The sequence below is a fragment of the Parambassis ranga genome, chromosome 7 (assembly GCF_900634625.1).
Source record: "Parambassis ranga chromosome 7, fParRan2.1, whole genome shotgun sequence".
NCBI lineage: Eukaryota > Metazoa > Chordata > Actinopteri > Ambassidae > Parambassis > Parambassis ranga.
This window is the reverse complement of record NC_041028.1, coordinates 3,342,858-3,366,935: the sequence shown is the minus strand read 5'-3', so window position 1 is coordinate 3,366,935 and position 24,078 is coordinate 3,342,858. Positions and strand designations below refer to the sequence as shown.

At 44.3% G+C, this 24,078-nt stretch overlaps 2 protein-coding genes and 1 non-coding gene across 3 annotated transcripts; 1 reads left to right on the top strand and 2 right to left on the bottom strand.

Moving 5' to 3' along the window:
* Nucleotides 1-639: 639 nt before the first annotated feature.
* marchf9 (membrane-associated ring finger (C3HC4) 9) lies at nt 640-11,169 on the bottom strand. Its single transcript, XM_028410367.1, has 4 exons — nt 9,624-11,169; nt 3,514-3,669; nt 1,654-1,846; nt 640-1,134 (listed from the first exon to the last, which is right to left on the bottom strand). Exons 1-4 carry the CDS (start codon nt 9,972-9,974, stop codon nt 803-805), a joined length of 1,032 nt encoding a protein of 343 aa, XP_028266168.1. The 5' UTR covers nt 9,975-11,169; the 3' UTR covers nt 640-802.
* On the top strand, nt 5,143-5,215 carry trnak-uuu (transfer RNA lysine (anticodon UUU)). The gene has a single exon. It is a non-coding gene; the product is annotated as a tRNA-Lys (tRNA).
* Nucleotides 11,170-17,211: 6,042 nt separating the features above from the next.
* Nucleotides 17,212-23,898, bottom strand: tspan31 (tetraspanin 31). The gene is made up of 6 exons (XM_028410912.1): nt 23,731-23,898; nt 21,780-21,947; nt 21,107-21,187; nt 20,876-21,010; nt 20,485-20,595; nt 17,212-18,850 (listed from the first exon to the last, which is right to left on the bottom strand). The coding sequence occupies exons 1-6, from the start codon at nt 23,791-23,793 to the stop codon at nt 18,776-18,778; spliced, it is 633 nt and encodes a 210-aa protein (XP_028266713.1). The 5' UTR covers nt 23,794-23,898; the 3' UTR covers nt 17,212-18,775.
* Between the last annotated feature and the right edge of the window lie 180 nt (nt 23,899-24,078).

The following is a 24,078-nucleotide window of genomic DNA, read 5'->3' as shown; positions in this document are numbered from 1 at the left end:
CCCATGCAAAATTCCCTGTGAAATGTACATACGTATCTTTATTGCAGAAAGGTTATGTGTAACGGATTTATTCATTTTTTTTGTTTTTTTGTTAAAAAAAAATTAACTTGTAATGATTTAATGTTTCTCTCATGGTTTTGTTTAGTTTCAGTTTTCGGTCTATATTTTTTTTTTTTTTTTCTATTTTTTTTCTTTTGAAACCAGCATTGAAATTTTCACTGATATCATTATAGATCTGGAAAATGCTTGGCATGTATGGAGTTACATGATTTCCTCTAAAATCAGACATCCGTAAAAAAATCAAAGTGAGTAAAAAAAAACAAAAAGAAGACGAAGAAGAAGAAGAAGAAGAAGTAGAAGAAGAAGAAGAAGAAGGAGGAGAGGAGGAGGAGATACAAATCAAAGCAAGAAAAGGAAACAGAAGCTGTCTGTGCATCCTGATATTGAACTGGAAAAAAAGTCTCATCATCTCGGATCAGGTTATAAAGCCTGGTTACACCCCCCCCCCCCCCACCCCCCCATGTTTATCATGTCCAATGTCTTTTTTGTCCTTGTTTTCATCAGTTCTTTGAATTATTGAAAAGGATCATCCTGCTTCCTTTTTGTTGTACGAAACAAGAGGAGAATCTCCATGTGTCCATGTGTTTGTATGTGTGTGTGTGTGTGTGTGTGTGTTGATGCTCCCGGCATCGCTCAGCTCCTCGCTGGCCTCCTGTTGAGTCTTTTTAGTATTTAATATCATCCTTTCCTCATGTACATCGGGGACACAAAGACGATGTCCATCCCCGTCCGTCAGTCCCCGTCACACAGTGGTGACCCTCATCACCACCTCTCGGTTGGCGGCGGCGCTGATCCGCGGGTCGTTGGGCCTCAGCTGGCTCAGGATGTGCAAGATGGTGTATCCACAGTGGTGGTTCAGAATAGTTCTTAGCCTCCTGCTCGGCCGCCCCCCGCCGCTACTGGCCAGACCGTGGGGGGCGCCGCGAGAGCCGCGTGCGCCAGTCTTACTGCTGGAACTCACCGGGTCGCCCAAGTCTTTTGATTTCTCATAGTTCAGAACTTTCCACTGCTGATTGACAGCCTGCCATCGTTTGAAGATTCGATACACCGACGATCCCTCGTGGATGATGAGGCCTGAGGAAGAAGAGAAGAGGAGGAGGAGACAGCAGGGTGAAGGACAGTGCTGATGAATTCTCTCTGCTCTACATCAAATATTATGCTAAAAGGACCCCGGAGCTGCAATCAGCTACATAGGTAGGAGCTCCTTCCATCTTGTGTGTGGATGAGAATAGACAGTTGGCAATAATCACAGCGCAGATATCTGATGCCATCTGTTCTCAGCGCTGTCTTACACAGGCTCATTACAATTACACAAGAACAGTCCACCTCCTTAAAAAACTGTCTCCTGCTCTCTCTGCAACATCATCAGAATTTGTTTGGCTGTTAGCGTCTCCCACCCGAGCACCATCTGCCTGTTTGGTTCTGTAATTTAGCGTGACCTCCACAGCCAGCAGAATGCATGTTTTTATCACCACGCTAGTTTGTCCTTGCATAATACAAACTAATGTTTATTAATACTTCTCTACTTGCACTCTGGGTTCTAAATGGAGAGAAACCATTTCCATGGCGTGACTTGATGTGACTTGATGTTACCTATGCAGACGATGTCCATGAAGCCGTACATGCCGTAGCAGATTTGGAAGAGCAGATCCTGGCGCTGCCACTTGGCCGACGCGCTGAGGGAGGACCAGATGAGCCAGGAGATGCTGGCGATGAGGAACAGGGAGCCCAGGATGATGGCTGCGATCTGCACCTTCTCGATCACCGTCAGGGAGATGGCCTGCCACTGGGAAGGAGAAACAGCATCGAATGAGTGACAGCAGACGTAATCTACTCACTTAAAGACCAATGCTGCTTTAAAGGTAGGGTAGGAGATTTCATTCTGATGCACCTTTTGTTAAATTAGTGTAACTTCTCTTTACAATCCGATAGCAACCGATTAGTTCGGCAGTTTCGCATTAAAGCGAAGAATATGAATCATCTGAAGCTATAAAACACTAAAAACATCAGCCAATCCTCCGGGTGGACCCTGCACGTAGTATTGGCTGGTTGTCACTCTCTTCCTGCTCTGCGCGCACCAGAGAGGTACGTGCATGATGGCCGAAGTCACAGACCGCAGCTCGTCTTCGGGTGATGTGCGTCCATGTGATTGGGAGGCGTGGCTTCGGGGTGAGCTCCGAGAGAAAGGGGCGTGTGTTTACTTTGGAAATCTGGCTGACTCTCACTGAGTTTTCAAAATCTCCTACCCTAACCTTTAAAGGTAACAATCATGCTCTAAAACCCCACTTTATTTTTCAATTTTTGTCTAAGAATTCTCCAAAAAATGAAACATTTGTTCTGCGAAAAACATAAAAAAGGCAAAAACTGTGTGAACTTCTGTTTGTCTAAGTTGGCTGATTGATAAGTTTGTGGCTTGAGGAAAAGACAACGCTGTCTCTGGCCTAAGGAGGTCCACGCAGGGATGTGAAGATATCAGTAGTAGAGGATGTTCATTCTAACAGCATGGTGGAGACTGCAGGGACATGACATGATCTAATAACACAATGGTACATTGGCACAGAGTGATGTCTCTGTGCAGTTAAACACAACAAGCTCCAACTGATCAGCTCACTGCACCCCGAAGGTCCTCAGAGACAATGTTAAAACACAGTCTGAGGTGGATCCTCAGAGAGTTTGTGGATGAAACCACCACCTCCAACTAGAGACAGAGGAACAGTCTCAACAGAGTCTCCACATCAGTGAGGTCTGCATCAAGGTGACGGCCTGGAAAAGGCTTACACTGATCCCTGAGCAAGAGGAGGAACACTACAGACCACAAGTCCACCGTCATCCAGCCCATGAGCACTTCATTGGTCCCTTCAGGATACTACCTCATCCCCAAGGTCTGAAAGGTCTGAAAGTCCAACATGCAGACTTCCCCAAAGAACGTTGGCCTCCTCAAGTAAACAAACAAAAAAGTAGTTTCTCTCCACTTGTCTACATTGTTTCCCAGCAGAAAGAAAAAATCCTCACACACACAACAACAACACACACATGGCACGGTCTCAATAGGTTTCAGAGCGATTGGCTGCCTCTGAAAATGAGGGCAGACGGACAGTGACGCAGAGGGAAAATGTGTCAGCACAATATGGCAAACAGTCCTCACACCACAGCGGCTGCCTGAGATTTGTTCTAGCAAAGAGCTGCAGCAGCGTTTGTGTGTTGTATATTTCATTGTGCTGACAGCAGCAGCTCTGCCGCCTCGTCCACTCGTGTGCTTTAAGAGCCATCACAGAGCAGGTCGGTGTTTTGTTTACATGGTTGTTTATCTGGTACTTGAGTTGCGGTCAGCTGGACGGATCCTTGCTGCGCCAGCTTGTTTGTCAGTCAGTCAGTGTGAGTCAGATTCATCTGGAGGGGACTCAGAGTCAGAGTTATGGTAATAATCACAGATCCAGGTTGTGTCATAGATACCTGCAGAGGGTTCTTGGTGCTGATGGCCAGGACCTGGTACTTGAAGTAGCAGAGCTCGCAGCTCCAGGAGCCCCTCTCGCTGATCCATCGGATGAGGCAGGGCTGGTGGGTGCAGCGCACAGAGCCGTCACAGCGGCAGGGGCTCAGCAGCTCCCCCTGCAGGACACACAAGGAAACAAATTTTGTATTTTCAGAGATGGTTTTTTTTTTAACTTAAAAATATATAAATGTTTTCCTATTAAAAAGCCTTCCACAGTGTTATTAACCCTTTTCTCTTATCTGAGAGTCTTTTAGTAGAAGCTATAAGACATTTCATTAGCTTAGCTTAGCATACAGGGAACAAACATACGTATGAGCTTCTGTAGCACGAAAATCTCTGCCTATTATACTTTTATATGGTCAATAATGCTTTCTAAAGTAAAATCTAATTAATTAATGAGCTTTAAAGGGACCAGGCTTGCTGTTTTTAAAGCAACGCATCATCACACATGAACAATTGTCCTCTGTTTGACGCCAGCAGAACCTCAAAACCTTTCAGATGTGTGGCTAAATCTAAGCAATACAAACTTTTTTATCAAAACTTCTTTATTCTACAAAGTTCTGCACTCTATATGAAGCTATGAACAACTAACCTGTGACCAGAAGTCATGCGGTAAAAGCTGAGTGAGCGTTTTGCTGACATGTGCAGACAGAATATTAAATGGTTTTGTAAAAATTTAAACAGTGCACATCCTGTTAAAAAAAAAACTCCAACCCAGAGCACACAATATCCACAGGTAATAGTGGATACGAACTTTCAATAAATAAAAAACAGTTTGCTTGTTGTCTGTCCCTATAAGTGAAGGGCTGAGTGACTTTTGGGCAAACTGACTGTCTGTTCGGCACCACAGCAGCACCTGAAGCCCGCCGGCACATTCACCACATTATGGATGACCGCATTCCGGCTGTCAGCAGCATTCAGCATCAAACTTCCATTTTGTCAGATGACTTAGCATTTCACAGTACGTTTTCATTTCACCTCAAGTGTGTGTGTGTGTGTGAGTGAAAGGCTTTTCAAACAGCCGTGTTGGGGGAGAATTATCAGTGTGAATCGCTGGTAAATCAATGAATGGGCACAGCTTGATGTGAGGCCCGGCTGGCGAAAAAAACGGGGCATGTTGCTGCAACAACAGCAGGAAGCGGTGAGGCTTCAAGGGCAGGCAGGTGAAGGAGAGAGGAGCCGCTAAGGCCTGAAGAGTTCTACAAACTCTCAGCTACCATACGCTGATATGTAAACAACACACACACACAGGCAGGAAGACTAAAACATAAGAGATGGATTCAATTTTGGTACTGACTTCAGAGGACAAGAGGAGAGTACTGATACTACTCCTGTGATGCTACGGTCAGTAGGTGGTTAGCATAGCATAGCATAAAGACTGGGCACATTTTCACACATATCTAGTCACACGTGGGAGCCTTGTTAGGTCCCCTTTGCCTCGTATGGCGACACTGTGGGTGTCCTTTTTACTTAAACGATCCCAGTGCTTTATCGTCCCATTGTCCCATCGTGGCCCCAGTGGCCTAATGGATAAGGCACTGGCCTAAGCCAGGGATTGTGGGTTCGAGTCCCATCTGGGGTGTTTTAGAGCCTGGATAGCTCAGTCGGTAGAGCATCAGACTTTTAATCTGAGGGTCCAGGGTTCAAGTCCCTGTTCAGGCGATAACTTTCAATGTCCAGTGTCCAATAAGCAGAAGGTTGGTGGTTAGTTAGTTCTGAACTTCTGGTTTTAGACCCAAAAGATCATGGTTTGGGTCAGGGTTACTATGGTAACGATCCACACCACAACATGTTGAAGAAACAACACGTCTGTCGCTCACTGAAAACACCTGATCTCTCTGTGTCGGTGGATTCATGTCTACCAGCACCAACGTGTTTACAAGCTGCTGCAGGTAATTAATGCTCACACACACAAAGGTGCTGTGTTACTGCCCAACATCCTGATCTGATCCTGATCAACATCCTACTGTAACACAGGCTACATAGCTTTAGCATACAGAGACATAGCAGCCTCCAATCTGATGTTTAGATATCTGATACCACAGCTGGCTAAATGCTAACTGAACCTGTGGACGAGCTGAGTGTCAGTTTTCACAGTCGACTGCTGATCCCGGCCTTCTTATTGCCGGCTGTCTCTGCCTTTATCTCCCTCAAGACTCAGGTTTACAGATCAGGAAAACCTGTTTTTATGGATTGATACAAAAGTGAGATCTAAATATGTTGATCTAAAACAGCACCGTGCATATCAACAGCACAAAAACGTGTGACGAGAGTCACTGAAAAACATTAAAAACACATTAACTACTACAGATTATCCTCAGGAAAAATGACATTTATGCTATAAAGTGAAATGTAAATCAATATAAATAACAAAACTGAATAAAAATCTGACGTAAAAAAAGGTTTTTGTTTAAATTTGATCTAATCTGTCATTAACAAATGGTTTAATTCCCCACAGATAAGGCTTCAGCCTGACTGTCTTTCACATTCTTTGACCTTATAATAATAATAAAAGCCTTCAAGTGTCCCGATGCATAGCAGCTCATGCTTGTCTCATGAGTCACATGCTGCTCATAAACTTTAAAATAACTTGCACGCTGACATTATAAAGATAACACAGAGAAGGTCAGGTGTATATGAGGAACTAAATAAAAACAATCGGAAAGCAAAAACGCTTGTAAAATGTCAGGCTGTCGTTGGGAGGAAACGTTTTCCCAGCTGGAATGAGAAAGTTAATGTCATGATCAGCGAGAACGAAATAAAAACAAACACCTTTAAAGGCTGAGATTATCCTTTTAAAACCGCAAACAGAGATACGATGAGCCAGCGAAGCTCCGCTAACGATGATCAAGAGGCCGTATTTTAGTTCAAAATCAGGCTTAAGATTCAAACTATGAGCGAGAATCCTTTGATGTTCACAAATATTGATTATCCAGCTCAGATCACAGTGCGCACACGAGTGGAGTCGAGTCAAGGCGTCTAATAATGACTCAACACAGGAAAATAAACAACTTGGCAAAGAAAAGTAAAAAGAAAAATCAGCAGGATATGTGAAGACTTTGAAGGTTTGGGGATAATAATTTAAATATTAAGCTGTTTATGTTACTGAAGAGTCCAACCCTGACCCTGACGGCAGAAAAAACAGCAGGATGAACACGTAGTATCAGACTGTGGCTGCACCAAAAGAAGACGACTTAATATATAATCAGCATCTTTCTCATTAAGAGTCTGTCTGTGGTGCAGAAACTGTGACATAAATGATTAGAAGACAAGTCCTACATATGTAGCTGCTTTTTAAATATGCAGGTTTACCAGGCAGCAACATGAGGCTGGCTCCACATCAGCCCCCACAGACCTCAGCGCACAAAAAGAGCCGCTTTAACACAACATGTTTACAGCCTGGTGTCTATGTGAAACTTCCCTGTTGATGACAAAGAGAGTGGATTTAAGTGTAGATCACAAGCTGCCTCAGATCCATACAGGCTCCACCTCTTTGCCCGTATTTGGATTAGCCTGGAGCTCAGTCAGTGACAGTGATCTGATCCTCCCTTTGTTTACTTTTCAGTCAATGTTTACATGAAACAACATGATCAGTGGCCAGTATTTAAGAAAAACAAAGTTATGACTGATATAAAACGAAGGCAGATTGATAAAAAAGCACGGTTGATTTCTCACAGATTAGCTATTTTAGAGATAAAAGAGAACGAGCCAGTGATTTGTTTGTGCTGCCGACTTGTTTGTTGGTCTGTTCTGATCATAAATCCCTGTTTGGTGGGATGACTATCAAGCGTCCGGTGTTGTAAAGCGGTGCCCAGACGCCCCATGGACATGTAGAATTTCAGCTGAGCGACTAATAAATGAGAATACGCAGGTAAAGCAGGCAGCACTGGAGCCACTGTGTAGCATATAGCATTAGCTTGTGTCCTCTGCTGATTGTATTAAAGCTTCAAACAACCTGGAAGTTGTGTTCATTTTTGGCGACTGTCCTAAAAAGTAACAGTGTGAGGCTAATGTTTGGGCCTTGTAATCTGCTATTAATGTGTCTGGAGGCCATTTTTTTCCCCCAAACATGTTGCCATTTAATATGGAGGACTGAAATCAGAACATTTTGATCTCTTCATTGTTGTTTTAAGTCAAAAAATAAGTATGTAATATCACTACAGAAAGAAGAAGGCAAAACAAACACACACACATTCACACACAAACACACACTCTCCTCCTGCTCGGGTGATCTGGCGTGGGTTTGTCCCTTGAGGCGTGAAGGTGATAATTTGGTGTGTCACTTCATGACTAAGGAAGTGGTCTTCCTCAGCTGCAACCTTTAAACTAAAAAAAGATAAAAAAATAAATTTGGTGTGGAAGTGCCCCCCCCGAGCTCCCAACTGTGGAAAGACGCTGCCGGGCGCTTCAGGAGTATAAAGGGCAGGCCGAGGTGATCACCACCACCACCACCACCATCACTGCTCACTCCTGTACATCCCTGCCAGCCCTTTGTGACAGCTTCTGTGGATTCAGACAGTGTGAAGTGGAGCCAGTGGCCACGGCTACTGTACACACTGCACACACTGACAGACGCCTTTGACAGACAGTTAATAAGGATTCATTCTCAATGCAGCCCACAGAGCGCGGTGATTATGTCTGTAGGTAATTGGGCCGCTGTGAGCGACATGATCCCCGGCCCCTGTTGTGACCTGCTTGAATAATGAAATAACAATAAAATGGCAAACGTGAGCTTCCCCCCTCGCCGCCCTGCACCCGATGAGGAGGAGGAGGAGGAGAAGGCATGAGGCACTCTGAGCAGAGTGCTGTGGAGCTGGTGTGTAGTTCAGGGTTCTCCCTCAGTGCTTTGTTTGCTTGCTCTTTGTCTGTAGCTAAAAGAGGCAGCTCAGAGCCATGTTGCACGATGAGTCACCTTGCCGGAGAGCCCAAAGCCCGAAAACATGAACCTTTTTTTTATTAAAGGAAGATGTTTGGCAGACAGTAAACCCGGGCCTGATCCCCTTGTCTGTAACATCAAATGGCCTCCGATCCAAAACAAGCCCGAAGTGATTTATGCTCTGTCTCCAGTTTACTATGTGTCACAATAAAAAACTCTCCGGCAGATGTCATAAATTAGCACATGGGCTGCAATAACACTATACGCCTATCTTAGGGAAGTGACTAAATGGTAATATCCATCTGTGCTCCTGCAGGATTTACAGGGTTTCTAATTATCTCAGGCTTCAGGACTACCTGCTGATCCAGGCGGCACAGGTTTCTGCACATCTGGTGAGACCAGCGTCTGGCCACAGACCAAAGATGTGCACTACTTATTGTTTTGTTTTGGGCTTAGAGAGACGAGGTGGAGGGGAGGAAAAAAAAACAGCATCATCATCATCATCATCATCACAGGATCAATATCTGATCGTCCTGTCCTGTGACACACGCGGACATGTTGATGTACAAAAACGAATGTGACTCATGCATATTCAGGCCCTCTCACTCTGTTTGTCATCCGGAGGGCCTAATTGGCTAACTTTCTTTGTTGCTATGCTGGACAGATTTCAGATGTGTGGGAACTGCTGCTGATTAGTTATGAAAACAGTGTTATTTAGATAATCAGATCACTGAGCAGTCATCCGATCAGGAGGACAAGAAGGGGGGGACTGAGGGACTGAGGCTGTGCCTGAAGCCATTTGTGATTTTTTTGGGGGGGCTCTAAAAATAAAATCAGTCAGAAACCTATAGGCCCTCATCCTGGATTGTTTTTTTTTCTTCTTCTTCTTTTCAGATTGGAAGGGGAGGTGGGTGGCAGAGAGAGAGAGAGAGAGAGAGAGAGAGAGAGAAATGTAGGACAGCATAGTAGCTCCACTGAATCACAGACCCTTTGTGATTTAAAAAATCAAAATGGCAGATAAAGAGAGTGGTTGTTACAAAGAACTTCCTGATTTGGATCATGCGTGGTAGTGAAATGGCTCTTTTACGCACAGAAACAAACAGCACACACACACACACACACACACACACACAGGACAGACGTGGCATCATCAGCATTAAGGAAAATCATTCTCTGCTGCATGTTCTACTATACCTGCTCTGGGCCTTGGAAACAGATCCGGCACTGAGGGGTCCGCAGGCTGCTGGCGGTGCTGGCCAGGGACACGGCGTCCAGGCCCACTTGCAGCTTGGGCTCCTTGTCTTCAAACGCCAGGCTCCGGGGCCGCGGGTCGCTGCCGTAGTACTCCTCCTCGTCGTCCCGGGAATGGCAGTCGACGAAAGGCGGCCAGCCGCAGCCGCCCATCCCCAGACCTCGCATGGTGGTGGTGGTGGTGGTGGTGGTGGACCGTCTATCTGTGTCTGAGCCGGACTGTCGTGAATCGGATCGCATAAACACCAGGACCTTCAGTTCATTGAAAAACATGCGGATCCGATACTTGAACATGTTTGGCTACATAAAGAATCCAGAAATAAATGAGTGAAGTGATTCTCTGTTCTCCCCCCTTCTCTCTTTTTATTATTATTGTTATTATTATTATTATTGTGCGCTCATGTTTGCGCTGTAAACCCAGAGAAATGAAGGCTCTGGTCCCACTGATGGCATGTGTGTGTGTGTGTGTGTGTGTCTAAGCCAATGCGGATGAAAGATTTTCCCTTTCAGCTGGCCGACACACTCTTTCAATATTCATTACTCAAACAACTCAGCAAACGCCGTGTGGATGCATCTTCCACCGCACCCCAGAAACATTAGCTACAGTCTTTCCTCGTGTTTGTTTGATGTCCATGGTCCATTTTCCTTTTCCCTCCCTCTCTCTCTCCTTTCACCGCTGCTGCTCCTCTCAAATACACCTTTTTTTTCAGATGCACTGGGCTTGCAGCAGAAAATAGCCTACATGTTTTTTTTTTTTTGCTACCCAAAGCAGAAGACTGCGAGAGAGTGGTGGACGAGAGGAAGAGAGAGCAGCACAGAGCCAGGAAACAGGAGCTGGGCTGTAAAACACAACGACATGCCATCCACACAGTCACATCTGGGACTCCTGTCAAGAATCATAATCCAAAAAACAAACAGACAAAAAAAAAGCCAGAGAGATGAGTGACAGGACGGAAGTTTGATTTTTTTTGTTTTTATTGTCCCCTCACTGTAGCATCCCAGGCGCGTCAGATCATGGTCCCCCTTTCTCTCTCTCTCTTAATTCATTTGTAAAGCCTCTGCTTGATCCACGAAGAATCCGTGCCATCCACCCCGACAATCCACGTCGACATCAAAAACACAATCCCCTTTCATTTGCATTTTTCTTCCTTCAGAAGCCTATAGCTGCAAACACACGGCGGCAACAAAACCCTCCGACAGCCCCATGTTTGCCATCCTTCGCCTCGATGTCCATCAGCATTTCATAGCGAGCCGGAGATGAGAGAGGGAGAGAGAGGGAGAGAGAGGCAGAAGAATAAAGGCACCGTGCGCTTTTTTTTTTCTAACCAGAGACGGGAGAAGACGCATGAAGACGGCTCCGCATCCGACAGCAGCTACACGGCAGTAATGGCATCGATTATTGGATCAGATAGATGGTGCTGATGATACTGCTGGCGCTGATTTTCCTCCTCGAAATGGTCGGCTTGGAGATTGAACCAACGCAGCAGCTACTTCCGGAACAGAGTGTGTGTGTGTGTGAGAGAGAGAGAGAGAGAGAGAGAGAGCTCTGACTGTCATCCTGTAAACAAGTCGCTGTTTCTCCGTGTACTCATCCATCCCGGTCCGGTGGCTGAACCCGGTCCCCCGTGCACGCTCCCAGCATCCGGGCATCAGAGACGGAGCTGCTCTATTATTGACCAGGTGCCGCTGTCCAGGGTGCTGATCCCCCCCACCCCCCCCCCCCCCATGCTGACGTGGACGCAGCGGGAGCGCGCCAAGTACAAACTGGAGCAGGGACCCCTCTGAAGCGGTCTGCAACACAGCCAGAATGTGGGGGGACCCACACCTGCAAACACAGTCTCCATATACTGACTCACAGGCAAATAACACACACAAGCGTCATGCTCAACACAACAGAAGCGTTTCCAGAGGGTGGACCTGGCTGGGAGACCCGTGTCCCTGGAATCACTTTCATTATGAGCTCTTACATTTAATCTACTGTTTGTTTGTGTATTTGCAGCAACTTTGTGTATCTGCTTGTGCAGCAAGTATGTTGTCTAGTTCATGCTTCTGGTGTTTTTTTCACAGCTCACCCTACATCTCAACTATAGTCAGTACCAGTATGGAAGTTAGCATCTCATGGGTTACTACTACACTACTACAAAACTCAGTCCAGATGAGCAGGAGAACAAAAGGAGGGCTACTGAAAACAGTGCCAGTCAAAACCAAGCGGCAACCTTCTGGGGTCCGACTTGAAGCCCATGCGGAAGTATCAAAACTTGTAATTCACGCCGCAACCACTGGGGGCTGGCTCCAAAAGCGAGTAATTTCCCATAGACTCCCATGTTAAAATGGCCGACTTCACAGCAGAAAAGAACATGTTTACAGCCTGGTACAAAAAAACCACTCTGGTCTCAGGATGATAGGGGGGGGGGGGGTGAATTTTTTTACAACTCACTCGTTTTAATTGTATTTGGACTTAAAATTACGCCTAATTATGGGCGTTGCCTCTTGAGCGACAGACGGTTGAAGTATCACAGTGCGAGTTTCCTGCTTCTGCGATCGCCCGCCCCCCTAAACCCCGCTCGTGCTCCCCCTCTTTGTCCATATTTGGAGTTTTGGTTGACGTGACACTGCCAACATGGCGGCGGTCAGCATGTCCCGGAGCCTCCCACCGAGCCTCAAAACGGCTCTTCAGAAACAAACGGGTGACGTCACGGAAGCTCTGTCCATAGTTTTTACTGTCAATGGTCAAAACGCAAAATCAAAGACAAAGGGGGAAGCACAGGACTTAACTAGAGGAGAGAGACGGCACGGGTGATCAGGTGAGGCGGAAACAGGAGGAAGTAAAGACACTGAGAAAACTATCGGACTACAAAATAAGACAGGAAGACGAGGGAACACTGATGCAAAGCACAGGGGGAAAAACAGGCAGGGAGGCACAGAGAGAAGGAAGAAATACAGGAGGGAGGAAGAAGGCTGAGGAGGCGGAAAGAGCAGGGAAGACAAGAGGAGCAAAGAGGAGAGGAGAACAGAGGCACAGAGGGCCAGAGGAAGAAATAATAAGGACCAGCAAGACAAGGTAAACGGAGGAACCAAAGTTTATGATGCTTCTTGCCAGCAGGCAGAACAGGCAACTTCCTTTGGGCCCCAGGCCGGCTGGAGGCCCCTGAGGCCCCTGAGGCCCAACAGACTTTGAACTACAGCAGCTGCAACGTACAGAGTTTGTAATGGCAGAAGGAAAGCTCCCTAAAGGGGGGAAGATAATGGTCACAGAGTCTCTAGAGGCGGCTCTACAAGTCACATGACCAGACATCACCACCACCACCACCACGTTCTGAGCTGACCGCGATGACCCCCCCCCCCCCCATGAAGGATTCACCGCACTGCATTTTACATCTTACTCAAGTTAAAGAACTGAAACATTATCAGCAAAATGTACTGAAAGTATCCAAAGCAAATATATATAGTGATGTATTTTTAATTTCCTTCACATGAATAAAACATTTGAGAACTCCCACCGCACCCCCCACCTACCGCTGCTGCTGCTGCCCCCGGCTGAGACTTGATACCAGCAGCAGAGACCCTGAGAGGAGGCTGAACTCCACATCAGTTCATATCTCTCAAACATCTGCACTAACCTCAGAGTGTGGCCGTGTTCTCCATCGGCGCCGTCCCTCCGTCAGGTTTGGAGGCGACATCATCAGGAGGTAATGAGGGAGGTACAGGTCAGGGGGCCACATTAATCTGCAGTACCCAGAGATGAAACCTCCTCACTCTCTCTCTCTCTTTCTCACACTCCACTTTCTCCACCATAGCAACACTTCCCACAAAATCCCCTGTCACATTGATCTTGATTGATTTTTCACACTCTGCTTGTTACAGATATGGATTTATTTTAAGCATAGCACTTGTTTGGAGATGCGCTGCCAGGCCTCAGCTATCACACCACCATTCCTTTACAGTGTATATATTTGTATATATATTTACATTGTGTGTGTGGTCGTTCAGTTGTTGTAAGATGATTAAGGGCAGTGAGTTCAGCTCAGTGTTCACACACACACACACACACACACACACGGTCTCTCCAACATAAATTAGCATTTTGAAAAAAATCATAATCAAAATACAAAATACATTAGGCTACACTGTGTGGGAGGGTTTGATGACGATGCTGTAGGACACTGACATAATGTTTAATGGTCTGGAAACATTTGACTTCCTCATTCTTCTACACTCTAACTCATTTAAAAGTGTTTTCTGCATAGGACTCACCTGCAGGGCTGGTTCACAGCAGCTCTCTCAGGACCAGTTCAGGTCCTCTTCACTGACACTAACCATCATCTTCATCTTCATTATCAGCCACTTAGATCACTTGTAGCTCCAGCTAAGCCACCTGAGGAAGGAGTCATTCATATAAAACTCCATCACCTTCCAAATACTTAACACAAAGTTGCTCAATTTCAACTAGTTTATTTCTACTAGCATTTAGCTGTTTAGCCAAACAGTTTTTAAACTACTCTTACTAGTATTTTCAGGTGTTTAGCCACTAGTTTTAGTGTTTCAACTGTTTTTTTCCTATTATTAGCTGCTTCAGTTGTTCCACTGCCATTTTAAACAGTTTTAAACACATTCAAACCTTACTTCCTACTTAAGAGGATTAGGGCCACTGAAAAAATAAAAAAATTGTCACGACAGAAAAAAATTGATTCTGACTTTAATCTCAGAATTCTGACCTTTTTCTGAGATTAAAGTCAGAATAAATTTTTTCCTGTCATGACAATGATTTTTTAAATATTTTTTAGTGTCCCTAATCCTCTTCCGTACTCATCAATGGCTAATTTTAGCTTTTTCTTTATTTATTCCCATTAGCCACTTTAGCTCTGTATCAACTTGTCTGCTGGTTTTAGCTTATTATTCAGATTTTTCAGCTCTCAGCTAACTATTAAAACAAACCTAGCACTAGTTACAGCCATGTAAACGTTCTAATGCCTGTCCTTTTAACCATTCACCAATCTGTTTCACCTGTTTATCAACTAGCTTCAGACAGTTTCTTTCTTGAAGATAAATAGTTAAACACTGGTCTGTTTTAGTTCGAGTTTAAACCTTGAACTTTTGAACTTGGGCTACTTTAGGACGGGATGCAATTTTTTTGGCAGGTCCAAAATTCGCCTGCCCTAAAATCATCCTGTTAGTCCCTGCTAATATTTTTACCTGTTTGTCTACTTCACATAATCTGACATTATTTTTAGATAATTTAACTAGATTATATTAGCCTAAAATGTGGAACAGACTCTTTGTAAAGTCACAGCCCTGCAGCAGGTAACCTGGTGTTTGTAATTCACGTGGTGTGTGCAAATAAAATCCTGTCCTGAAGGTGAATTAAGACCTGAATACTGTGAATATTCGCCCCCCCTCACCTGTGCTGGCCTTCCATCTGAGGACTAACAACATGCATCCCTGCTCTGTTTCATTATTGATAGGCCATATTGACCTGTTTGTCTCTCTTCACTGATGAGAATGATTTACCTTCCTGTTTGTCCTCGCCGAGCTGTGAGAAGAATCCAGATACATGCCCATTAAAACCACACAGGTCCATGCTCCACCATGCTGTGTCCGTGAAACAAAGCAGTCGACTGGACAATTTAAAATAATTTGCTGCCCTTTTTTTAAAACATTTATGATGTTTTTAGGATCCAAAAGCATCATAAATTGTCCAGGATTTATGAATTTCAGCTGCAGAACTTACACCATGTATCGTTTTTTTACTTCTCTATATTAATCACAATGTTGTTCTGGTTATAAACTTCCACTAAATAATGAAAAGTATTATTATCCATCATCAGTTAAGCTTTAAATAAATGTATAGGTTAGAAAGAATGTGTATAAAAAAAACAATACTACGAGTTCAGCTTTTACAATGACAAACTGTACTATTAAGATACTTTAGGGTTTACCTTAAATGGACTTTGTGGTGGTTTGCTGTGCAGGGTGTAGTACAGGAAGTAGTTTGTTGGTTGCTATATTGATGTGAATGCAGCCACATGCTGATAAGCTATACATAGCTGTGCCTATAGGACAGCTCCTTGGTAAAAACCATTCACCACAGAGCTGTGATATAATGGACCAAATGTTTTAAGATCCTGTGTGCATGCTCTCACAGAGCTATATCTGAAAGAGGACAGATGGCCATCCCTGTTGGTGTGATTCTCCACAGCTTCTCCAAACTAATACACCCGGCATATGGACGTGCATCACAGGGTGGGGGACTGGCTCCGGGCCCGCAGGAGAGCGCACTGACAGGACAGGACAGGACAGAGGGATGGGAGATGGGATGCAGTTTCCACAAAAAAAAAATGCTGGTACCCGGCCACCGGAAACACTCAAGACCCAAAGTCCTTAGCAGGCACATTTCACTTACATAAATGTTCCTGCGTGTCAGGAAAACGAACCTGCGGGCGCTCGCTGGCAGGGCGTATCCAGCACCGGGGAGCAGGTCACGCCTTTCCTGAAGAGGGGCAGCGGCGGTGATGGTGACAGGCTGCCATGGGCCATTATAGGATGAGGGCAGAGCAGCAGTTTATCCTCATTTAGGACAACCTTGGTTGAAAGGTATCAGGATCATTTGCTTGTGTGTCGCCTCTCTCTCTCCTATCTGAATGTACTTGAGCTCTCCTTCTGCTCTCTCCACACTGCCCCCCCCACCCACCCCCTTACACTTCTGGATCCCTCCCAGCTGAAGGGATTAATGGCCTTGTGAAGGAATATCACAGAGAATCAGAACACACCGGCTGACTGAATTCATTTTACAGCTGCCACGTCGACGTTATCCACCTTCAGCTGGGATGCAATCAATCTGTGTGATAACAGTGACAGGAAGGAGGCACCTCTGTGCCTGAGTCCTCTGCCTGTCTCGAGGTGTTTTAGCCACGTCAGACCAGGGGGGATGGAGGAGCAGGAGGAAACGGCCTGCTGCACGGACTCTGCACTGCCACCATGTGGTGGAAGGTGGAACAGCTGAACTAACACCTGAGTGTGTGTTTCCAGGTTTTTAAAAGGATCCTAGAAGGACTCAAAATTATCAATCGTACTCTCTGCACTTCCTCCTTCATAGGGGGCGCTCTTGAGTTAGTCCAGGAATAATAGGATCTAAAACAGCTGAAGATCTTTGAATGTAACAGGAGAAAAGTTGATTATTTTCACAATAAGATCCAATAATAGACTGAGATTTGTTTGCCCGTGTGATGGCAACATTTCCCACCACAGCCTGCATATAGAATCCTTTTTGACCTGAAAAATCACCATTTTAAATACAATCACATGAACAGGCCCTTGTGCTCAGTAAGCCAGTGTCTTTGGGAAACTCGAGGTACCGCTGTGTTTTTTAATGCATGTTAGTACACGTCTGATCAACTGATCAAACCTTTGTTACAGGAAACGGCTGAAAGAAACCTGTCTGCACAACTTCTCCATTAACATTAAACCAGGACAGATTTCCAGCACCGTCCTCTCTGGAGGACATCTGGAGTCCAACGATGAGACGAGGAAACCGTTTCCAATCTGAAGGTTTATTATTTGGAAAATTAAGTCTCAAAAATCCATACATACATTTGAATAACAAGTGCACACAAATTCAAAGTGAGGTGATAATAATACTACTGATAATAATAATAATAATGCTTTAAGAGCCGTCAAATGTTTTGTTTACACCAACGAGAACCAGCAGCAGGAAATCCACATCAGCAAAGTTGACAAGTTCAAGTAAGACATAATTACACTTCCTGTTAGTCCTTTAAGTTAAAAGCAAAGGAGGAAAAAACACAACATATTAAAAGACTTTATGAATTTAGAAGCAATTATTTATCAAATATCAAGCAGAATTATATCATCAGAACCACATCCTTACTGTGCGTCATCACACTTAACTTAAATATTTAACAAGCAGCTTTTTACAAAGCAATTAACACTGATGAACGGATGGCAACAGAGAACACAAAATAAAGAAGAACTGCAACCATTCTTGCTATTAACACAACAACAACAACAACAACAACAACAACAACAACAATAATGAACAACAACAAAAAATAAAAATCAGATTTCCATTTTTGGCCAAATTTGCTTCTTATTCCTGATCAATCGGCACATTTCTTTAGTGATTCGTTCCCGTTATGTAGCTGAATCCACCTTTCTACAACCAGACTCTAAATTAAACACACCACCGTGCGACACAGAAGCATCATGTTAACTACAGGAAGGGTGAAGAAGAGACCTCGAACTCTGCAAGCAAAAAAAAAAAAAACAACCTCCCGTGCTGGAGGGGGAAACTACACGGCAAACCCACCGAGGGTGATTTTCTGTCAACTACAGTATTTTTAAGATTATGTACAACAACATCGAGGCTGCAGTCTGTCGGCATGGTTGACGGTTAAGAGTTAGCTGGCTCAGTTACAGTTCATAAATATTCGAACCTGAACAACTAGCGACTACGTGAACCTAAAATCTAAAATCTACTCCTACTTCCTGGCATTTGTGGCAAAAAAAGGAAAAAAAATGTACATACATTTCAAAAAACGACTTTACACCACATGTTCTCCCACACTCGCATCACACCGGATATGTTTGGGTACACATCACTGACAGCACTGACCAGAGGAGTAGCATTTAAGTGGTGGCACTACATTAGAGACGATAGGAAAATTCCAAGGTGCATACACGTTAAGTCACGTTAAGACGCCGAGGTTGGAAAAGAGGCTGTCGGGGTCTGTGTGGACACATGCAGAGATGTCTCATCGGCACAATCCGGAAGTCCCGTAACTCAAAATCAAGGCTGGGTCAGGATATCGACAAGTCACACTTGTCGGTATTACAGGTCATCCTTTCATGCATGAGCGTGCAGGTCTTCCGTTTGTGGACAGGTTGTCTGTACAGTCTCAGTCTCAGATGAAAGTTTTGTTTCTGGGTGTTTGTCAGGTGCTCGTCCATTCTGTGTGGTTGTGGCTCGGTAATTGTGTGCCTGAGTGTCTGCCTCTACATATGTGCATGTTTCTGTGTGTATCAAGGTGTTTTCAAACTGCTTCTACTGCGCTGCAACGTGGTGGGGGGGATGGGGCAGACTATAGGAAAGCGCTCGGGTTCGCCCGCGGATCCTTCTGGTTTCTGTAGCGCACCGCGAGCCACACTCCCAGGATCTGTGAGTGAAGGAGTACGCATGTCAGACAAGGAAGTAGAAAAAAAGCTGAAAAGCTCATTTCTCAACCACAGTCAGAGCAGTTCTGCTCCACAGAAGCCAGACTACAGCAGGTGCAGCAGCTGATACAACAAAAAAACAATTTAAACAGAGAAAATACAAGGACGTAGGAACATAAACATCACAGATACACTTGATTTAACCCCGTTCACACTGGAGAAAGTAATTCCACCTAGAGTAGGATTGAGCCCAGACAGCCTTTAAGCTGGATGCGTTCAGACCTATTTTTAAATCTGGCTAGCACACACTTGTGTCCGCACTCAATCGGGCTTCATTCAGCATGTTTGCGGTCCTCCAAACCACTAGGTGGCGCCTCGTAATATACAGAGTCCGTTCACGCCGCGGTAGGACCGCGTGTGCGCATGCGTCATGCATTTTTTTGTCCCGTGTCGCGCCCCGTGAACCGGAAGTAGCACATCGCTAACTGGAAGTAGCATGTCGCTAACCGGAAGTAGCATGTCGCTAACTGGAAGTAGCATGTCGCTAGCCACATTTGCGTTCACACCTGAGCCACATTTGAGCCAGATTTCAATTCGGCTACATCCGGATTGAAATCAAACTGGATACAGCCGGATTCGAGGTGTTCACACTCAGAAAAAAACACATCTGGATTGATCTGGATGCGGCCGAATCTTGCTTAAGCCACATTTATTTCCCCAGTGTGAACGGATCAGGAGACTAGTGCTTTTTTTTTTGTTTATAAAATAGAGTAAACTACATATATTCAACATTTCCAAAGCTGTGGGAGCTCATTCAAATCTCTTCTCTGATAAAACCCAGATATGTTGTGTTTACTATCTCAGAGACGAAGGAAATCATACAAAACATACACATTTATCAGGTGGCAGCCAACAAACATTGGCATTCTTTCTCTAAAAATGACTCAAAATGATTCATGTGTTCCCAAAACAGTCGACTCATTTTTTGATGCAGACTGTCTTCCTACATAATCAATCCAGGCGATCGTAACAGGTCAGGAAACACATCGCTTTGTAATTTTTTTTCTCCTGAAAAACTCTGAATGTGGACCTCAGCCTGTGAAGCTAACATTAGCTCAAGCTGCTCCGGTACAGATACCACAGTAGGGGTCATTAGTCAGATCAAACACCCACCAGCAGTCTGTCAATATTACAATAATATTATCATAACTGGCCAAGTATGGAGATATTAGAGGATGTGTTCACATCATGAACCCGGGACAAAGTCTGCAGAGTCAGTTCCCTTCCACAAACCCAGCTCTCAGCAGGACCCTCTCTGTGGAGAGGAGATCTGTGCTCTCCTACTGGGAATGCTCAAGCTCAGAGAGTGTTACAATGACTGTTTTGGAGTTGATAGCGAGACCACGTGTATTTTAAATAAGATATGTTGAAGTCTTTCCCTCTTGTCATTGTGCTAACACACACCTGCTGATGATCAGTTCATCAAGGGTTAATGCTCAGCTGCCCTCGATGCAGCTCACCTTCAGATGGTTTTTATTATGATTTACATACAAATAGCATAGTATTAAAAGTGGGTGCACTACATCATGGACATTAAAGTCTTTATGGATCTTGTATCTGTGGGTTGGACGCTCACCTCTGTGAAGCTGAAGAAAAGTCCGACACCCCCGAGGATCTTCAGGGCTTCTGTTGCATGATTCAGCATCATTTCCCCACACATCAAACAGCTCTGGGTCTTTTTGCATGCCTGCGGTGAAAGTCAGGGAAAAAAAGGAGGAAGAAGAAGAAAAGGCATTCAGTCTCCAGCAGTATGAGTCAACAGTTTGTCAGCTAAGCCCCGTATTAGCTCCTGAAATCTATTCTGAGAAGAACAGAAAGTGTCCTACTTCTTATTTAAGAAATATTTACGTAAGTGACATATTTATACAGGACTGAGGTATATGTATCTACAACACTGACCAAATATCATGTTTATATAAATGTTTACATAACATTTAAACAGGAAAAATGTGAAGTTTCAGACTTACAGCAGGACAGTTTAGCAGATCCTGTTCAAAGTGGCTGCCGGTGATGTTGAGCAGGCCGCAGCAGTTAAGCTGACTCTCCAGGTCTGTCTTAGTCTTGTTTTCCAACATCCCCCAGGCTGAGTTCAGAAGAGTCTCCTGAAAATTCAGGTTGAAGAAGGAGTTCCAAACATTAAAAGGAGTTTATTGATACAGAAAAATGTTTGATTAAAATGAAACCTCAGTGTATCTCACCTGCTGCCCGCGGTTCATCGCCAGGCAGGAGCATGAAACTCCAAATTGGAAGAGGAAGACGATGAACAGAATGACCATGTACTGAGAGAAAGGAGTCAAGGGCCAAACAGACATGTAAACCACAGCTGAGCCGATCATGACATGTGAACAAATTCATCTCCTAACTTGATTTAAATCAAGAATCTATTCCTTTCTTGTCACTTGTTGATCGTTCAGAGGCATCATACAACAACGTGGCATTAACTTATTCACAGAACTAATCAGCTACAATACTAAACCTGAAGAAGAAATCTTGGGTGGGTTTAATTTACACTACTATCCACAAGGCAGAAATGTTGTCATCAAAAATATGATCATGAGACATATAAGTATGTGTACTGTTCCCAAACATGGCTATGGCAGACATCCTGTTACATTATCTTAAGTCCCACAGTGCAGGAAGTCTGCTCACTGACTTATCTGCATTGTTAGGAAGACATCATTGATTTCTACAGACAGCTAACTAGCTAGCATCAGCCACCCTGCAGCAACGGACACCAGACTTTCATGACTACACATATTATAGCCAGTAATTAATTTCATAGAGTACATTTTACACATCATCCACTGTAGACACACACATATTGTAACACCTTCAGATATCATGTGCATCAATGCCAGACAGAAAGGATACGAAGAACAGCATGACTTGGTGGTGGTGCATCGCTCCAATGAGCCCTACAATGGCAATGAGCAGCAGGAAGACGCCCACTGCGATGACCCCTCCGATGATGTGGATGCTCGACACGATGCCGAACCCCTTCCCCCATGCCGCTACGCCGATCAGCAGCAGGCCAACCAGCTGAAGGGAGGAGCAGAGGAAAGGAAGTCAACCTCAGTCAGCTGCGGCGTGCATCAGATGGTCACGCTTCCACAGACAAACACTGCTTGTTTGGTGTTAAAAGTTAACTCGTTCACACAACAATCGTGTCATGAGGCTGAACAATATTTTGTTGTTTATGTTCAACTGTAACAAATGACAGCACCAAGTTTATTGTTAACTGATTGTCAGTAAAGAATATGCAGTAATAAATCATAAAATGACCTGTAATAGAACATGTCCTCTCTTGTTTGATAAGAATTTAGAACATTACACAGATTTCATCAGTAATAATGCGATGAAATAAACATTCTGATTTTTTGTTATAATGAATAATTTATGCTCTAAAAGGATGATTTTGGCCCTGTGTCTTTAAATGTCTCTTGCTTCACTGCAGCATTCACACTCGTGACAGTTGCAGTTATGACTCAGCTGTCAGTAACATAATTGGTAGCATGTTCCAAAGTTTTCTGACTGGGTTTGTGTAAAGTGTTTCTTTCAGCACTGAGTCAGCGCTGGGACGGTGAGCTCATGAGTGTACTGACGCAACGTCAGCTTTACTCTTTACAGAGGAGCTTCAGAGGATATCAGAGTACACAAAGCAGGTACAGAGTTATCACTAAACAACACATTATCTATGAAAACTAAACACAATGGAGAACGCACAACAAGCTGTACCGCATGATAAACCACAGCTGTATGACTGCGACTAACATTTAATTTCATCATGGATTCATGTCCACATCTGGAAATTATACCACGACAGAAGCTAGAACTATCACCTGTTTGGCACAATTATCTGGCTATTGATATAATGAGCAATTAATGTTCAAGCATTTTAGCAATGAAGCGTCTCATCAGCTAATCAGTAAACAAGCAGCAACAGTGAGCCAGGATAAACATCTGGGTAAACATCTGCCATCCCAAGTGACACCTGGCATTAAACACACTGACGGACTGCTGCAGCCAACAAGCTGTGTTAAGTCAAAGTACATAAGAGGTTAAATCTGAGGCTGTATTTATTGATGGGGATGGTCTGGACACATGGTTTAAGTGTTGGTTTCATTTTGTCCCTCACTTAAAACACAGTAGGAGTCAATGTTAAAATACATATTTTAAAAGTGTGATGTCTGCTAGTATGACCTCACATCATGTGAAATATGGTCACATTTCACCACTGAACTGTCGGGGAAGTGTTTACTTCCCATTTTTATTGTTGTCAGTTCAACCGTCAGTGAGTTTTTTGTTTGTTGAGCTGAAGCCAACGTGTTGACTATAGTAACTCACATGACATGAGGCAACGAGACACACACATGAGCCGATTATATCTCCTTGTGACAAGCCCAGCGACTGATAACACTGCGGGTGATGAAGATAACCCATTCAGGCATGTCAATTTCACATTTTTTTTGTCCAGCTGGCCTTTCAGTTAACGGTACCCTTCATACGCATAATGGCGAAAGCTAGCAGGCTAGCAAGGAAGCTAAAAGCAGTTACAACTGTCTACATTTCTATCTAGTTAACTAACACACACCACTTAATGCCACCTTTTAACTGCAATCTGATACATACCAACAGACATCTGTGGAATTAAAAACCAGAAACATGTGAAACAAAGAGGTTAAATCATCAGTAATCATTCTGCGCTGTAGCTAAAATGCTAGCTACCACCTCTCCCAACATTACGCTCATTTCATTCAGTAGCTAGTTAGCCTAAGCTAATGTAGCTATAGCTAAAAGTTAGCATCCGCTCTGTTTTACTCACCATGTAAACCACGTTTAGGGAACAAAGTGCATTTTTGGAGCAGGTGAAGCCGCCGCAGACCATATTTGAAAACCTCGTTTGCGGCTGAAGCCGGCGAATAAAAGATCCGAAAGGAGTGACTACAGTCCGGCTGTGATCCAGCAGCGTTGGAGTCTGGACACAAACAGCAGAGAGGGAGTGACTGATGACGTCGGCGCCATGCGTGACGTCAAGGCGGCGACACAAGTCACTCAGACATAATTACATCCAACACATAAACCATAGTGTGGAACAGAACACATATTAAACATATATTAAAAAATAGAAAAATATAATATAATTTAAATATGCTAAATCTGAACCTTTACT

What these genes read in the sequence shown, in the direction of transcription:
- marchf9 (XM_028410367.1), bottom strand. Translation starts at nt 9,974, where the DNA reads ATGTTCAAGTATCGGATCCGCATGTTTTTCAATGAACTGAAGGTCCTG. An exon ending in GTTTCCAAGGCCCAGAGCAG is followed by an intron (nt 3,670 to 9,623) that starts GTATAGTAGAAC and finishes TGTGTCCTGCAG; the next exon opens with GGGGAGCTGCTGAGCCCCTG. An exon ending in CATGGACATCGTCTGCATAG is followed by an intron (nt 1,135 to 1,653) that starts GTAACATCAAGT and finishes CTTCTTCCTCAG; the next exon opens with GCCTCATCATCCACGAGGGA.
- tspan31 (XM_028410912.1), bottom strand. Translation starts at nt 23,793, where the DNA reads ATGGTCTGCGGCGGCTTCACCTGCTCCAAAAATGCACTTTGTTCCCTA. An exon ending in CCCTAAACGTGGTTTACATG is followed by an intron (nt 21,948 to 23,730) that starts GTGAGTAAAACA and finishes TCCTCCCTTCAG; the next exon opens with CTGGTTGGCCTGCTGCTGAT. An exon ending in CGATGAACCGCGGGCAGCAG is followed by an intron (nt 21,011 to 21,106) that starts GTGAGATACACT and finishes CTGAATTTTCAG; the next exon opens with GAGACTCTTCTGAACTCAGC.